General features: G+C 40.9%; 1 protein-coding gene across 16 annotated transcripts in view; it reads left to right on the forward strand.

Annotated features, from left to right (window-relative positions):
* PPP6R3 (protein phosphatase 6 regulatory subunit 3) overlaps positions 1 to 18,913 on the forward strand; it is a 150,147-nt gene that overhangs the window by 72,943 nt on the left and 58,291 nt on the right. For all 16 annotated transcript variants that reach the window (XM_057506682.1, XM_057506674.1, XM_057506676.1 and 13 more), the window contains 4 exons: positions 1,086 to 1,223; positions 3,756 to 3,821; positions 5,953 to 6,065; positions 10,244 to 10,357. In XM_057506682.1, the coding sequence (XP_057362665.1) occupies positions 1,086 to 1,223; positions 3,756 to 3,821; positions 5,953 to 6,065; positions 10,244 to 10,357 (431 nt within the window). The remainder of the gene's footprint in view (positions 1 to 1,085; positions 1,224 to 3,755; positions 3,822 to 5,952; positions 6,066 to 10,243; positions 10,358 to 18,913) is intronic.

Raw genomic sequence — 18,913 nt, forward strand, 5'->3', positions numbered from 1 at the left:
ATTAACTATGCATAACTTCTTGAAGGTTTATATTACAACATTTAACCTCATTGTCTATAGAGAGGCAACGCATGATGGTTTTTTCTGCATTCACACCTGATTGTGAGGCAATTTTAGTTGTCATCTGTGACTTTTAGACTTCTTAATGTGGGATAATGAGTGGCAGGATCGTGGCTTTGGGAGCACACGAATCTTATAAGTTTAAATCTCAGGGAAGCCACTTTTAGCTCTTCCAAGCTACTTAACCATTCTGAGCCTTGGTTCCCTCATCTGTATCACTGAGGGAAGCAGCCCCACCTCACAGGCTTTTGAGAGACTTCAGTGAGACTTTGTTAGAGCAGCTGCCCCATGGACATGCTCCTGGGGCTTTCAAATAGATGACTTGTGCCCACAGACAAATCAGGAGGTACACAAGGGTGTACAGGACAGAACAGTCTCCATCTTTTTCCCAGGTAGCAGCTGGAACTTTAGTAGTGTTTTCATATCCCCTTGGGGGAGCTGTCAGCCTCCTCCACACACACTCTCCTTGTGTTAACCTAATCAGGTGAGTTGCTGAAGTAAAATCCAAATGTGATGTTGTTCTAGCAGGTGAGTTAGCCAGCCACCTGGACTGATAGAGAAATCTGTTTTGTGATTTTTTTCCCCCTTACTTGATAGAGTAGACTTGGGATTTTGAATATTTATTCTGCATTTAACGCAAAGTCTAATGGACTTGCTTTATGTCCATGAACTGTTACATGGTACATTTTCTTGCTTTTCATAGGATATTAAATTTTTATCCTCATTCTTTGAGCATTAATAATGAAAGTGAACAGAACTAAAAGATTCTGCTGTGGTGTATTTGTATTAGGGGGTGTATAATAATTTGGGGCGTGTTTTTCTAAGGCATCTTTGAATATTGGAAGTATGAGCAGACTTTCCAGTTTGACATCTTATTACTGCTTCAGCATTTGCTATTTTTCAGCTTGAAGTGGCAGTGGGATTTTGGAGGGGGCAGTTAGAGAGGCCAGGATCGAAAGCATGCTAAAGTTTATAGATCCCAAGTCACGTGTCTTTCAGTATTGGTTTGGTTTGTTCTCCTTTAGATTGTGGATTTCTTAAAGAAGAAACGTGATTTTGTAGACCTTATTATAAAGCACATAGGAACTTCGGCTATCATGGACTTGTTGCTCAGGCTCCTGACATGCATTGAGCCTCCACAGCCCAGGCAAGATGTGCTGAATGTGAGTAGAATTATGACTGTCACTGATGGGGTGGGAGCGGCGTCCAAGCCACTGGGGCTGCTGCGTGCTGGGGCGGGATTCCAGGAGATTGGTGTTAGAAGTTGTCTGGGAAATGGGGGGCAGGGAGAAGGTGGGGGAGGAAGGCTGTTCTGAGATAGGAGGACAGTCAGACTTTTCGGGATTAGGATTCCAGAGGGACACATCCCTAGCTGCTGGGGATGTTGTCTTGTGAGGGGTTCTCTTCCTTTACTGGTTTGTTTTCAAGGTAGAAAGTGTTGCGGGAATTTGTCGTAAAGCTGGCCTGGTGGTAAGAGCAGAAGGAAGAAGGTTGGGAGCTTGTGCATCTCACTGGAGAGTACTTTGAGTCTTCTTTCTTAAGAAAATGGTCTCCCTTCAGGGTTGTCTCTAAAGGAGAGGGGTCAGTATTTCCAGGGACTAAGGTGTCGGAGGTGGTAACTTCCTTCTCACAGGTAGCCAGGAGCATGGGATAAGAACGAGAATGGAGTTTACTTCCAAAAGGGGGATGACTCTCTTAGGATATGTGTGCCTCTTAAAGAGCTGTCTCAGGTGGGATTGGCAGGGGGTGGGGAGAGTGTGCATGTAACCGGAGGTGAGGCTTCTCACGGGCTCTCATCTTTGCCTCCTCTTCCTGCATTCTTCCATTCCCCAGTCTGTCCCATATTTGATACCCAGCCTCAAATCTCAGAACTTAACTTGATTCTCTGGACATCAGTTTTATTGAAAATGCCCATTTTAATTATAAGAACCCTGAAGGACCAGAAGGAGAGACAGGAGGTTCTGCCAGGTGGTGATCCAGAAAAGGGCCTGTTCTGCTGAGGTGGGCAGGTGCACCAGGGCATGTGTTTGTGTGAGTGGAAGAATCTGGGGATGGGGTGGGGCTGAATCTGTAGAACGGGCAGCGGCTGTTGGGTGAGGAGATGGCCGAGTGTGCCCAGTGAATGTCCTAGGATTTGCCTGTGTGGAGGGACCCTAATTGAGACACCGGTTCCTTTTAGGTGTGTTTTGTGAATATGAGTCTTTTCTCAGAGGGCATAAAAGATTCCAGGGAAGTCTTGAGGACAAGGGGGAGGTCCACCTTTATATTCAGGTTATTATAGGGAGCAGTTATTCAGTTATTGGAATTCCTTTGGTCATTTCTGGGTTGAATTTTAGGGACCATTTTCAAAGGAGTGGATTGGCTTCTGGAGGGATATAGTGATAGGTAGTTGGTAAAGGCCTAGATTGGGGGAGGGTAGTTAGAAACTCCTGAATTAAATGTCTTACTTTGACTTGGGGGCCAAACATGGGAGGATTAGTCCAAAAATGGGCTTGAAATGTAGGTGCTTGATAATAGCTGCAGAGGCAGTAGGTGTGGGGGCTAATCAGTTCACTGCCCACAAAGCTTCCTGCTTTCCCCTGTGGTGGTCAGAACCCTCTGCCCCACCCCTTCCATACAGGTGTTATCGGCTCTGTCTCAGGACACTGCTACTCCAGGTGTGCTCCCAAACATCCCCCGGAGCTTGTTAGAGACCCACACAGCCTTAGCTCTCACCCCTGCTCTACTGAACCAGTCTGCATTTTAGTAAGAATCCCTGGGAGGGTGATTCCTGTGCCCATTTTAAGACAGATGTTAACATGTAAAGTCAGGTCTCTGCCTTTGTGGTGCTCTCCTGATAGCTTTAGTTTGCATTTTCTCTTGGCACAGTTTCCTTCATCTGGAGACAGTGATGCCTTTGGCAGACTGTTGCTGTCTTGCCATCTTGGCCCCTGCCCACCGGCCTCCCCCTTACCCTTAGGGATGTTTTTGGCATGCTTTCCTAGGCATCTTGTTTATTATGTTGTTTCTGGCCCTTGTGGGATGGGTGTTCCACCAGCTGATTTTTCATTAATTATTCTTCTCATCCCCTTCATGTTTTCATTCATGGTGATGTTTCCTATGTAGATGAAGAAGAGATTGTCCTGGTCATGATAATAGCTCTTCACTAACATGTGACAGGAGAGGGACTTTGCTTCTCTGGTGACCCCTGTCCGCCAAGCCCCACGTCTCCTGTAGCAGAGGTGGCTTTGGGGTCTAAAAGTTTGTCATGTGTGTTAATCCAGGCACTTGATCTAAATACTGCTTTTCTCAGTCTTCCTGAATGAAGCTCTCTTAATGTGAATACTCTCTTACAGAAAATGTATAAATTCCACCCTTTTTATAGCCACCCCCTCCACACACACACAAATTCCCCTTAGTAACGAAAATGCAGACCCTTTAGTTCTCAGTGTTTGAAAATTATCCCATGACTGTGTATAAGGTTTTGTATAGGGGTATTGTAATTTGGGGAGTAATTGGTACTGTTGACTATTAAAATAATATATTCACTGGCATTTTCCTTGGGGGACTTTTAATTTCCTGTAGTGTTCAAAGTCCAGAGAAACCTGTAACATTCTACTTAAAATGTGATGGATATTTCCAAGTATGTTAATCTTCATTGGGGCTTGAACAAGAGCCACTCATTGCTATGATTACTTCTACAATGTGTTTTACAGTGGTTAAATGAGGAGAAAATTATCCAGAGGCTTGTGGAAATAGTTCATCCATCGCAAGAAGAAGATGTAAGTTCTTTTGTGTGACTGTGTGAACTTGATTAAAAAACAAAACAAAACGTGTTTATTTGGGCACAGAGCATAATTGTATGAAACACAAAGGTAGAAGGCAGGCAGAATAGTGATAATAGTTGACAATTTTCTGAAAACAGAAAGCTTTAAAAAATACTACATTTTGCTGATACCCAGAATATTTCCAGAAATGTGGAAAACAGCACATCATCTTTCTAGAGCTGGGATTTTTTGCTGAATCAGCTTGCCTTTGTTACAATCCTCCTTTGTCCACACTTCGTTTTTTTTTCCATATATCCGTCTTTAGCCCGGATGATGTGACCACACCTGCATTTGTTTTTCCTGTTTTGGCTAAAGCTTTTCCAGCAGGATCTTGGTCACCACTGAACCTCTAGGGTGACAGATTCTCGGCCGTTCTACTTCCCTGGCCCAGGCTTCTGTGCTCTGACAGGTTTGGCTTTGTCGCAGGTGCTAAAGATTGAGCTGGCAAAAGGATTAAAGCTGCTCTGGGGTTTGTGGACCGAGCTCTGTGCTGAGAGATGCCTGTCAGGTTGGGGGCGTCAGGATGAGCCGGCGTGCCTCTGTAGAGGAGGCCATCACTTCACTTCTGTACTGCCCCTCTTGTTGCCACCTTCAGTAGTGGGCCAAGATGTATGGAACTGCCAGGATACGGAGGCAACAGCCATGCGGCTCGACCTAGTATCTGTAAAGGAGCTAGTTTAAAGAAGATGCTGAGCATGTCATGAGGCATGGGGGGCTCCCTCGTACACCTCTAGGTTGCAGGTTAGATTGGAGAGCGAGCATGAGAAACAGTGTGAAGGAAGAAGGGTATAGCCAGAGGGTTTTCTCTCACATGAATTCTCTAAGATGGACCTATCCCCTTTTGCTTTGGTCCATTCAAAAATGTTTGGTACCTGAAATTAATCTAAAACAAGCCCCCCCCCACCCCGCCCCCCAGCCTGCCCCTGCCAAAAAACCCCACAAAAGAGCCAACGATTAAAGGGGCTTTGCTTTTGGGACCATACAGCATGTGCTCCCCTGCAGTGGTGTTAACTGTTGACATTCAGAGCACATCCCAGTATGTATGCGTGTCAGTGCTGCAGTGCGCGTGCCTCCACTAAGGAGAACCCTGTGGTCTGGGGAGGGCAGTGATCCCACCTCACGTGGCCAGGGGAACTGGTGGTTCCCCAGCACACTTCCCCAGTTATGGGTGTATGGCCTGCCCCATTCACAGGGACTGCGTGTCTGTGGAGCAGCCTCACTCCTTACTAGGTTCATGTTCTCTAGCAGAAGAATTTGAATGCTCAGTAGGATGGTACACCTGTCTGCCAGGTCAGGGAGAACTTGAAAAAGGAGAGGGCAGATTGCATCTGGGCATCAGTGCTTCCCCTACTTGACTGGGCAAAAAAGTTAATTTTGTCTTTTGGACAGTTCCGCTGACACTTCTGTTTTAAGTGTAAGTTGTGCTGAAATCACATTGACCAGCTTATATTTATTAAGGAAATGGTAGGCTCCTGATTCCCGTCAGTGGATTTTGATGCCCTGCTGCGTGTGCTACCTGTACTGGAGTACCCTTGTCTCACTGTGCGGGGCACACACTGCCCAGTCGGCAGCATGCTCGGTTATGCTCAGTGCAGCTTGCCGCTGGAGGTACCGTGTTTGAGTGCTGAGGTTTGAGAGCGTCTGTCAGGTAAACAACTGCACGCTGGGAGAATGTGTGATATTGTTTACCAGTTGGTAATATATTCCAGAAAGCTATATTTGTCTTTTTTCTTCTCCCTAAATCATAGATGTGTGTGCATCTTTGTATGCTGATGAAAGTATATAATTTGGGTACTGTTTTTTTTTTCAAGTATTCAATTGTAGAAATTTTTCCTTGCCAGAATTTTGATTACATCCCCTACACATAGTCATAGGTACTGTGCAGTATTGTTAAGTGAAGCTCATTAGCCTGCCAGAAGAAGATACCGTGCTTTTTACATGTTACTTCTTTTGAACTTGACTTTTTACTACAGCTTATTATGACCACTGTTAATTTGTGTTATTTCTTAAGCAATTTCCTCCCTTTTTAATTATAAATCTGACTTCTGACATGTTTTACAGTTAAAACTGTATTTTTTTCCTTTAGCGCCATTCTAATGCATCGCAGTCACTTTGTGAAATTGTTCGCCTGAGCAGAGACCAGATGTTACAAATTCAGAACAGTACTGAACCAGATCCTCTGCTTGCCACTCTAGAAAAGTATGTTTAAAACTCTGTTCTTGTTATTTTTTTACATTGGCTCTATTTGACATGTTACCATTATGAGTGGTTGGTAAGGGTTCCTTATGTGGGAATTGTGTCCCTGGAAAAATTACCTTTAGTGTGTGAGCAGGTAGGAAAACCTGCTTATCTGATCTCAGCCACTTGTGATGCCCAGTGAACTACAGGGTAAGAATGTAAATAAATGAAATTTATATGTAGACTCTGGACTTCTCAAATAGTTGTGACCTAGAATTCTATAAAGCCATTGTGAGATGGGGCAGCCACATTGCAACTGTGGTCACTGCCTCCTCCCTCAGGTCTTTGGTGGTGAATAGTCCTGTATAGGAACTAACTCATTTTCATCTGCAGCTTTTATCAGAAGCTTTTCTTGGGCTTACTTACTATACTTTGGCATGTGACTGGGGGCAACCTGAGCAGATGGGATTTGAAGAGTTACATGTCTTGTATGTTTTGTTTTCTGGTGCTACTTCTGCTCTTATTTTTAGACAATTCTTTATGAACAGGCTTCTCATGTTTTAAATGGAAGACAGCCGGGGGATGGCTTTTGAAATTTGTGAGTGGCCAATGTGCGTGTACTAGTTTTTCTAAATTCATACATACTCAGAAAGCATATTCACCATCAAGCCTGAGGCATACATTTGACCTATGTCCATACAGCTGAAAGTTTTTCTAATAAAGAAAACTCAGGCATTTCCCCATTTTGAATGACTGGAAAGAGTGCATACAGTCAGCATTGTTAAGTACAAATGGCAATCTTCCTCCAATTTACTGTTTTTGTTCTTTTTATTGACTTTGTTAGTGTACAACCTCCTGTTTATTGAGGCTTGTTTACATCTTTTGCTACCTGAAGGCCCTTTTATTAGAATAACATTTGTTGTATATGATTTACTTGGTAAGTATGAGACAAACAAGGAACAAATTAGAGACAAGGTCTCTTGTTTTAACTCTTCTGAGAAGTAAAGTTACGTTGATAGTTCTCTGAAGTAGCAAAACTTAAAAGAGATTATCTGCTTCTGAGGAAATGTCATTTTACCTGCCCCATTTCATTTATTATTGACATAATGGCATGTATACTCCTTTTGTAATATACAAGACATTCCACACTCGAATCCTAATCATTGTAGTATTGGCTTGAACCATGCAAAATTGCCATTTGAGTAGGTTTAAAAAAAATGTAGGCTATCAGGAATTTCATATGGTTGATGGCAGTGCTCATAGAAGTCACACATAATTATAAATTTTCTAGTAACCGCATTAAAGTAAAAAATAGGTGAAATTAATTTTAATAATTATTTATTTTACTTAATAGTTACAAAATAATATTTCAACCTAAGTTCATTTAAAATATTACTGAGATCTTCTAATTCTTCTCCTTGTACAAAGTTTTGGAAACCCAGTGTTATTTTATACTTAGTACAGGTCAAGTCACACGAGTTAGCATTTTAAATGTTTAGTGGCTACGTGTGGTGAATGACTCCTTTCCTGGACAGTTGAATGTTCGAGTTCACCCTATGTGTCAGGTTGACGGGAGTCATCACTTGGTTCTTCAGGGCCAGTGTGGCCCTCTGGTCACACCAGCTCTTTGGACCAAATGTGGGGTCTGGCCATCGGAGCCTGTATGTGTACTGGCTGTTACATTTCAGGCTGTGTGACTAGTTCCGAGTCAGGCAGCTGTGTGTAATTCAGTGTAGACAGGTGCATGCTCAGAATTGACATCATTAAATGTTAGGAGTGAATTTCTTCAAATGCCCATGGACCTGATGAGTGAGGGGCCTTCATTATGTTGCCAAGTTTAAACCTTCACTGCACTTAGTAGTGGGGAGACATACTCTAAAATTGTGTGTCCCACACTCTTCTTGGGAATCAGCACCTTTTATCAGACATGCTGCCACATTATGGTGGTTCTTTTAGTATCTTTTGATTGAGAAAATACAATGATAGAAGGCTTCTTAGCTTAGTAAACTTTTATTAATCATCATAGCATCTTGTATATATTTGATATGTTATCACATAATATGTAATATTGTATATACCTGATAAATTACTATCTAATAACATTATATTATTAGGCCAATCTGGCAATACAAAGTATGTAAACAGATGAGTTAACTCTTTATATTGTAATGCCAAACAGGCTGTAGGTTGGGTGTCACTGTATATATAAACACCGTGTTTATAAGTGTAGGCTAGCACTTAAGGAAAAGTTTGAAATGAGCTAAGGTTAAGGAGAGTGGTAAGGGTGAGGGGAGGGGTACCAAACGGGTTCTAAGAATACGCACTGCAGTGTTAAATATTGAAGATTAGCTTGGGAGGCAATCTGGGCTTAAATTGAATGTAGTCAGTTTAGTGGCTGTGTGGAGAATATTGAAGTTCCAAAGTTCCTTTAGAAACTGTGTTGGGGGGGTTGGATTGTGCAGCTCTTAATTCTTGATACTAATGAGCTTAGAATGAATTAGAGCTTGATCCCACTTGAGCTGGTTAGAGTATGGAAGGGAGTCTTGCCTCTGCCTGCCCAGATAAAAATCCAAAACAGAAGTAAGCCTTGTCTCAGAGTCATGGGTGATGACCCTGGATGACTTCATGAATAAAACAGCTCATGTTCTGTGTGTACCGATGCTCATCTAAGAACTCTGTGTTTTAAAATGTGTCAGTGAATATATTGTCTATTGCATGTAAATTAACTCATTATTTAAAGAATCTGAAGGCATTCCTTTTATTGTGTTTGATGAGCTCAGTTCTTCAGTTTATAATTTTTTTTCTGTATTTGGTGATACTTGTATGTTCAGATAAGGCTCAGAATATGGCTCAGCTACTGTGTTGCATCTTGACCATCAGACTTTTGCTGGTTATTCTGTCATTTTTGTCCACTCATAGAATGCTTTCATGCCTGCAGTAGACTTCCAATTTGATGCATCCATGAAAAAGTGTGGGCCTTTTTGCTAGCCACTCCCTTCAGGCATCAGTATCTTCGAGAGTATGATACTGCTCTCTGACAAATAAGAACACTATGCCTGAATGCATTGCTGTTAGATGCCGTAGCTGAGGCTGTTAATTTGAAGAATATACATGTATACTGTCAGAAAGCCATCTGTTTTCCAGAACTCAATCCCCAAACTAATATTTATTCTATAGGCTGCTGTTTGTGACTTTTACTGTTTTGGGTAGGGATCTCACAATTTAGTGCTTGTCTGGGAATACTTGAAAGTTACTTCCTGTGAGGGGATCCTCTAAAGTCAGGTTATATACCAGTTTTTATTTGCCTCCCTGAATAGAGATCGTCTCCTCCTTGCTGCTCTGGCCTGGCCAGGGGAGTTGGTGTTCGGATGCAGGGAGCACATCCATACCGTGGGATGCATGGTATCTCAGGGGAGCAACAGGGATGACCCGGCTGTTTGTCACATTATAAGGGAGAGCCCATTTCTTAATCCACGTGGATTGTGAAAGTTACTAAGATCTCAAGAAACAGGTTTTCCTTGAGAATGTCCATATAAATTTACCTAAGAGGTTACCCTTATGTTTTACATTAGTTGTGAACTTGCATATGTGTGGGTGAAGTGTAATGGGAAGAACCTGCAAAGAATACTTTTTGGGCAGTAGTTCAGGCAAACCCATTTCATTGCCATCATATTATTTTGATTTACTAAATTCTAATTTTAGGGGAAAATGCAGCAGTTGAGCTTCTCTTTTACCTATTTTAGATCTCTGTTAATTATATATTAATGCCTTTGTGGGAAAATATTTATGATTTCTAATCAGCCATTTGAAAAAATTTGTGGGATGAAGGGTTCTAAGTCTTAATACCACCTCCAACCCAACCACCACCACCACCACCACCGTCATCCTGGTCTGAGTGGGAGGGTGATTTTCAGTCTTGAAATATTTGTTGGCTCTCAAAGACAAGCAGACCCAGACGATGTTGCTGAGGGAAGGAGGTAGGAATATAAAAATGGGAGAGTTACGTTTATAATAAGCAGCACTTGCCTACTTTAACAAATGTACTAAAAATAAAATATTACTAAATAAAACAAGTATGTCCAAGTGAGGTTGAACTCTTGTGTAAAGCTTGTCTTACTGGTACCATGATCTTTTTCTCTGAAGTTGTTACTGTTGAATGATGTTACAATTAGCATTTGATCTTCCATTTGTTTCCCTAGACAAGAAATTATAGAGCAGCTTCTATCAAATATTTTCCACAAGGAGAAAAATGAATCAGCCATAGTCAGTGCAATCCAGATATTGCTGACTTTACTTGAGACACGACGGCCAACGTAAGCTTTCCTCTTACCTTACAAAAATGAGCCATTTTGTTTTGATTCTCGATATTTTACAAGCTAAGGGTTAAGATGTCAGTTAATAAACTACAATATTATTGAGTTTCAGGTGCTGAATCTTTCTGCTATATAAATTCTTGAGTTAGCTCTATGAGTGCAATACACAGGGATGCAGTTGAAAAATATAACTTGGTGAACTCTATTGGCAATATGTGGATTCTAGTCACGGGTTTTTATAGTAGTTATGAAAATGCTACTATCGTAAGTACTGTAATAAATGAAGAACATGTAATGCTGAAACATAAGAGAAGCTTATTTCTTGCTTACAGAAATTGAAAATAGGTATCCTCCTTGTTGGTGGGCCCCACTCCTCTATGTGTGATTCAGGGAATCTTTACGTCTTGTGAGTCTACCCTACACATGCTAACTTGAGTCTTCAGATTGGCTTTTTTTGAGGGGGGAGTGGGATGGTTCACATCTGAGGGCACTGCAGTTCATGAGGCTGTTGTGAATGGATGGGCTGATGGCTTGAGATATTAAGGAAAAATTTGTGCTAAGTTTTTCAATTAAAAATATAGTCTGTTTTTCCCATGTGTGTGCCCCTGAACCAGCCATCTGATGTTTGTGTATTATTTACAGTTTATGTCTGATACTAATTTTCTTACTAATTGTCCGAGTTTTTGAATTGTTCCCTGGAGCATGAGAATTTGAAGAGGTATGAATATGTAAATGTTCTAGGAGTATATGGTTTAAAGATTAGAATTTGTATTTTCTTGTGGATCCATCCTGTAAGCCAGAGGGCAAGAAGGGGGAGCACTACTCTCAGCATATGAAAATGTCAGCCATCCAGGGTTTTCTGGATTTACTTTTAATGGTATAAGTTTGGTTTTTAGCATAGTGAACACAACCATACTACATCCCAAATTCCTGATCTCTCGATTCCTGATTTGTTTAATCTTTGATTAATGGTAATAGGAAGCCAGTGTGGCAGTACTGCTTCCCCTACATTGTAATTCTGAGATTGTGCCTACCATTTGGAGTGTGTCTGTGTCTTCCCCAGTAAGTTGTATTTTGAATAATGTAACCAATAACTTCCAGTATTAAACAAACGGTGCAGGACTGTCATCTTGCTACTCAGGCTTCAAGTCAGTTACACCATATCTTAAAGTGTTTAAAACCACATGAAGTGGTGCTATGAGGTTTATATCTACTACCCTGACTTGAGAAAGGAATAGACCTGAGAAAAAGGATACATGCTTGGAAATGGAAGAGAAAACAAAACATAATTGCACAACTTAGAGCAACGAGAGAAGATTCAACAATAAAAGAAATAATAGAAGAAAATTTCTGAGAAGAAGAAACTTGTCTTCATACCACAAAGGTTTATCAAATACTTCTACCAGCTGAGAACACTGCTTTTTCCCAGGATTGTGTCTTGGAGGCGATGAAGAATGAAGGCAGGAGATGAGTATGAAGCAACCAGCAAAGCTCTTTTAATGAGTGAAAAGAAAAAGCCGCTGCTACTCAGGAGGGGCTCCAAGGGAAGGTAACCCTGATAAGTCTGGGATTTATACTGCTTCCTGAGAGGAAGAAGTCCCACCCTCCCTGGACTAAATAGAGAACTGAACTGATGACATCACAACCTACTCTTGATTGATTGAAAGTATAATGCTTTGTTTGCACAGGGTATAACCAATCAGAGCTGAGGTCTGTCTAATAACTAAGTGCACTTTTTGAGTGGCTGAGTTTGATTGGAGCTTTTTGAACCTTAGAGGGGCCCTGAACTCTATCCACCTGCATCCCTCTATTACCTGCCACAATACTAGGCAAGATTAAATTAAAGCGGGGAGGGGTGGGTGGGGGCACTATCAGATCTTAGCCTTACTCTGATGAGATTTCTGAATCCCAAGGATAAAGGGTAAATCTAAATCTTAAAAGTATTTTGATAAGAAACAATGGGTTAACAGCAAAGCAAATCAGATTGCCAGACATCTCATTTATAAAGCTAAATAAATACTGAAAAACAAGAGGTGGGGTTGTAACCCTGAAGTACTGTTTTTGATCATTGATACATAAGGGCAAGAAAGGCACGTCTCCAGCATGCAAGGCCTCAGAGTCCATCTGGGTTCCCACTCTGGGGCAGATCCCTTGCGTGGAGTTTATCAAAACCAGACATAAAGAAAGTGTGGGCCTCCTTTCCGAGACCCGTGGTCATGGGAACAACGTAAGACAGATTCCAGTTGAGAACATCATCTGCAAAACACCCAACCTGTAGTACAAGTGACTGTCAGGACAGCCAACAGGCAGCGACAGGCATGGTGATTAAATCTGATGTGATATCCTCGATGGGGTTCTGGAACGAAGAAAAAACTGTAGGCTTATAAACTAAGGAAATCTGAATGAAGTGTGGATTTTATGTTATCAGTGTTGGTTCATCAATTGTGACAAATCTATCATGCTAATGTAAGACAATAGGGGAACTGGGCAAGGCTTATATGGAAACCCTGTACTGCGTTTGCAGTTTTTCTGCATGTCTAGAACTACTCTGATAGAAATTGACACATTTAGACTAAAAATCAGTAAGGATATAGAAGACTGGAACTAACACAGCAGTCTACTTGACCCCATTGACACTTATAGAACGTTCCCCCATCAACAGCAGAATGCATATAATTTTCAAGTGCACCTGGAACTTTTACCATGGTAGACCAGATCTCAGTCATAAAAAAAGGACTAACAAGTTAAAATAATAAAAAAAAATTACATGAAGTATGTATTCAGACCATAATAGGTTTAAATTAGAAATCAATAAAAAAGATTTCTGGACTATCCACAGATCTCTGGAAATGAAACAACAGTACACTTCTAAATAACCCCGAGTGTCAAGGAGGCAATGACAAGAGAAATGAGAAAATATTTTTAATTAATTGATAATGGAAACAGAGCATCTCAAAGTTTGTAGGAAATAGTAAAAGCAGTAGAGAGAAATTTATAGCATTAAATGCTTATATTAGAAGGAAAAAAGACTTGTCAGTGATCTAAGTCCCCACCTTAAGAAACTGGTAAAGGAAGAGCAAATTCAACCCAGAGCAAGTAGTATGAAGAAAATAATAAAATTAAAAGCAAAATCAGATTGAGAAGGGAAAAACAGTACAGAAAATCAGTGAACTAAAAGCTGTTTTTTTTGAAAAGATCAATAAAATTAGTAAATCTCTAGTCAGACTAAGAAAAAGTAAAAGAGACAAATTATAATTAACTGGAATGAAAGCAGGGGCATAACTGCATTCCTTACAGATATTAAAAGAATAGAGAATACTACAAATAGCTCATTAAACAATTTCAACAGCTTAGGTGAAATGGATGACTTCCTTAGAGGAGTAATACTGCCAAAACTCACTTCAAAAAGCAGCAGCATAAACAGTCCTGAATCTGTTGAAGAAATTTAATTCCTATTTAAAAGCTTCTTATGAAAAAAGATGGCAGCATGAATAGGGTGGCAGAAATCTCCCAAAACCATACATATTTTGAAAATACAGCAAATACAACTGTTCCTAAAAGAGTGACCAGAAGATACAGTACAACAGCCAGGCTACATCTACATCTGCAAGAACTCAGTATCCCACGGAAAAGGGTAAGATACAAAGCCGTGACCCGGTAGGACCCAAGCACTACCCCACCCCAGCTCATCAGCAGGAGAAAAAGAATCAGAGTAGGGAGGGAGTGGAAACATAGGACTGCTAAACAACCAGCCCTAGTAATCTGCCCCAGGAGCACAGACACACATTGCATGGTGCTTTGGATATTAGAGGAGCAGAAGAGCAAAATCCAAGACTAAGACTGTGAACAGGTTCCCACACCCGGCTACCCTGGGACAAAAGAAAAGCAGGCACTTTAAAAGTCTTGAAGGGACAGGGATTTAACAGGTGGGAAAATTGTCCTGGCACACTCAGCCCAGCAGGCTGGGAACTTTAAGGAATTTCAGGTGCCTTAACTCCTTGCATGGCAATGCAGCTCCAAGGACCCTCACGGCGATAAGCAGCCTGCCGTTCCTTCCCCCTTGATGGCACTGCAAGCAAACTGGCTGACCTGCCATTGCTGCAGAACAGCCAGGGAGCAGTCCCCCCTACAGCAACCACACAGCTTAACACAGAGGCTTCTCCCTGCACACGGCTAACCAGCCCAGACCCAGAGGCAGCTCACTGCGTGTGGTTGACTGGCACAGACAGTGGAGACAGGCGCAGAGTCCAGAAGGCGCGACGGGCTCTGTTCTTGCAGCAGAACATGTGCAGTTCGCCTGCAACCCCCGCTAGTGCCCTAGGCCATCCTGAGGGCCGCCCCACCCACAGCAGTTTAGGGGATTAACCAGAGGCTGCTCCCTGTGTGTGGGTAACTGGCACAGAGAGCTGAGACAGACACGGCGACCGGCAAGCAGGAAGGGACTTTGTTCTCCCAGCTGACACACATGCCACTCTCCAGTGACCACTCACATCACCATGAAAAGGCAGAAGAACCTTGTTCAGTCCAAAATCCCTCAAAGTCCAGAGAGAGGGCTTGGTGAGACTGAAATCACCGATCTTCCTGAAAAAGAATTCAAAATAAAAGTCATAAGCATGATGAGGGACCTACAGAGAAATATTCAAGAGCTAAGGGATGAACTCAGGAGAGAGATAACAGAAATGAAACAAACAATGGAAGGACTTAAGAGCAGACAGGATGAGATGGAAGAGACTGTTAATGGACTAGAAATCAGAGAACAGGCATACAGAGAAGCTGAGGCAGAGAGAGATGAAAGGATCTCTAGGAATGAAAGAATATTAAGAGAACTGTGTGACCAATCCAAACGGAACACTATTCGCATTATAGGGGTACCAGAAGAAGAGAGAGAAAAAGGAACAGAAAATGTCTTTGAAGAAATAATTGCTGAAAACTTCCCCAAACTGGGGGAGGAAATGTTCTCTCAGACCATGGAAATCCACAGATCTCCCAACACAAGGGACCCAAGGAGGACAACACCAAGGCATATAATAATTAAAATGGCGAAGATCAAAGACAAGGACAGGGTATTAAAAACAACTAGAGAGAGAAAACAGATCACTTACAAATGAAAACCCATCAGGCTATCATCAGACTTCACAGCAGAAACCTTACAGGCCAAAAGGTAATGGCATGATACATTCAATGCAATGAAACAGAAGGGCCTCAAATGAAGAATAATGTATCCAGCACGATTATCATTTAAATTTGAAGGAGGGATTAAACAATTCCCAGATAAGCAAAAGTTGAAATTTACCTCCCACAAAACCATCTCTACAGTGTATTTTAAAGGGACTGCTCTAGATGGAGTATGCTTAAGGCTAAATAGATGTCACCAGAGAAAATAAAACCACAGCAAAGAAAGTAGACCAACCGAATACTAACTAAATGCAAAATAAAATCAGCCATCCACAAAATCAGTCAAAGGAAACACAAAGAGTACAGAATAAAACACCTAACCTATAAAGAGTGGAGGAGGAAGAAAAAGAAGGGAGAGAAATAAAGAATCATCAGACTGTGTTTATAATAGTATAATAAGTGAGTTAAGCTAGACAGTTAGATAGTAAAGAAGCTATCCTTGAATCTTTGGTAACCATGAATTCAAAGCCTTCAATGGCAGTAAGTACATATCTTTTGATAATCACCCTAAATGTAAATGGACTGAATGCACCAATCAAAAGACACAGAGTAATAGAGTGGATAAAAAAGCAAGAACCATCTATATGCTGCCTAAATTTATAAAAAAGCAAGACCCATCTATATGCTGCCTACAAGAGACTCACCTCAAACCCAAAGACATACACAGACGAAAAGTGAAGGGATGGAAAACGATATTTCATGCAAACAATAGGCAGAAAAAAGCAGGTGTTGCAGTACTTGTATCAGACAAAATAGACCTCAAAACAAAAAAATAACAAGAGACAAAGAAGGACATTACATAATGATAAATGGGTTAGTACAACAAGAGGATATAGCCATTAGAAATATATATGCACCCAACCCAGGAGAACTTACATATGTGAAACAAATACTAACAGAACTAAAGGAGGAAATAGAATGCAATGCATTCAATTTAGGAAACTTCAACACACCACTTACTCCAAAGGACAGATCCACCAGACAGAAAATAAGTAAGGACACAGAGGCACTGAACAACATACTAGAACAGATGGACCTAACAGACATCTACACGCAAAAGCATCAGGATACACATTCTTCTCAGGTGCGCATGGAACATTTTCCAGAATACACCACATACTAGGCCACAAAAAGAGCCTCAGTAAATTCAAAAAGATTGAAATTCTACCAACCAGCTTCTCAGATCACAAAGTTATAAAACTAGAAATAAATTGTACAAAGAAAACATAAAGGATCACAAACACATGGAGGCTTAACAGCATGCTCGTAAATAATCAATGAAACGACCAAATTAAAACAAAAATAAGCAATATATGGAGACAAATGACAACAACAGCACAATGCCCCAACTTCTGTGGGACGCAGCGAAGGCAGTTCTAAGAGGAAAGTATATAGCAATCCAGGCCTATTTAAAGGAGGAAGAACAATCCCAAGTGAATAGTCTAAAGTCACAATTTTTAGAACTGGAAAAAGAGGAACAAGTGAGGCCCAAAGTCAGCAGAAGGAGGGACAAAATGAATATGAGAGAACCAATAAATAAACTTGACAAGAATAAAACAATAGAAAAAATTAATGAAACCAAGAGCTGGTTCTTTAGAAAATAAACAAAATAGATTGCCCCTAGCCAGACTTATTAAGAAAAAAAGTGAATCTGCACACATAAACAGAATCAGAAATGAGAAAGGAAAAATCGTGACGGACACCACAGAAATACAAAGAATTTTAGAGAATACTATGAAAATCTATATGCTAACAAACTGGATAACCCATAAGAAAGAAATGGACAGCTTTCTAGAAAAATACAACCTTCCAAGACTGACCCAGGAAGAAACAAAATCTAAACAGACCAATTACCAGCAAAGAAATTGAATCGGTAATCAAAAAGCTACCTAAGAACAAAACTCCCAGACCAGATGGATTCACCGCTGAATTTTATCAGACATTTAGAGAAGACATAATATCCCTTCTCCTTAAAGTTTTCCAAAAAATAGAAGAGGAGGGAATATTTCCAAACTCATTCTACGATACCAGCATCAGTCTAATGCCAAAACCAGGCAGAGACACCACAAAAAAGAAAACTACAGAGCAATATCCGTGATGAACATAGATGCAAAAATACTCAACAAAATATTAGCAAACCAAGTTCAAAAATATATCAAGAGGATCCTTTACATGACCAAGTGGGATTCATCCCAGGGATGCAGGGATGGTACAACATTCGAAAATCCATCAACGTCATCCACCACATCAACAAAAAGAAGGACAGAAACCACATGATCATCTCCATAGATGCTGAAAAAGCATTCGACAAAATTCGACATCCATTCATAGTAAAAACTCTCAACAAAATGGGTATAGAGGGCAAGTACCTCAACATAATAAAGGCCATCTGTGATAAACCCACAGCCAACATCATACTGAACAGCAAGAGGCTGAAAGCTTTTCCTCTGAGATCGGGAACAAGACAGGGATGCCCACTCTCCACACTGTTATTCAACATAGTTCTGGAGGTCCTATCCACGGCAATCAGACAGCACAAAGAAATAAAAGACATCCAGATTGGTAAGGAAGAAGTCAAACCATCACTATTTGCACATGACATGACATTGTACATAAGAACCCCTAAAGAATCCCCTCCGAAACTGCTAGAACTAATACTGAATTCAGCAAAGTTGCAGGATACAAAATGAACACACAGAAATCTGTGGCTTTCCTATACACTAACGATGAACTAATAGAAAGAGAAATCAGGAAAACAATTCCATTCACAGTAACATCAAAAAGAATAAAATACCTAGGAATAAACCTAACCAAGGAAGTGAAAGATCAGTATTCTGAAAACTACAAGACACTCTTCAGAGAAATTAAAGAGGACCCTAATAAATGGAAATTTATCCCATGCTCTTGGGTAGGAAGAATTAATATTGTCAAAACGGCCATCCTGCCTAAAGCAATCTACAGATTCAGTGCAATCCCTATCAAAATACCGACAGTATTCTTCAACGAACTGGAACAATTAGTTCTAAAATTCATATGGAACCACAAAAAATCCCGAATAGCCAAAGCAATCCTGAGAAGGAAGAATAATGCAGGGGGATCTCGCCTCCCAACTTCAAGCTCTACTACAAAGCCGCAGTAATCAGGACAATTTGGTACTGGCACAAGAACAGACCCATAGACCAGTGGAACAGACTAGAGAGTCCAGATATTAACCCAAGCATGTATGGTCAGTTAATATACAATAAAGGAGTCATGGATATACAGTGTGGAAATGATAGCCTCTTCAACAGCTGGTGTTGGCAAAACTGGACAGCTACATGTAAGAGAATGAAACTGGATTACTGTCTTAACTCCATACAGAAAAGTAAACTCAAAATGGAT

Source organism: Manis pentadactyla, chromosome 9, assembly GCF_030020395.1.
Source record: "Manis pentadactyla isolate mManPen7 chromosome 9, mManPen7.hap1, whole genome shotgun sequence".
Taxonomy (NCBI): Eukaryota; Metazoa; Chordata; class Mammalia; order Pholidota; family Manidae; genus Manis; species Manis pentadactyla.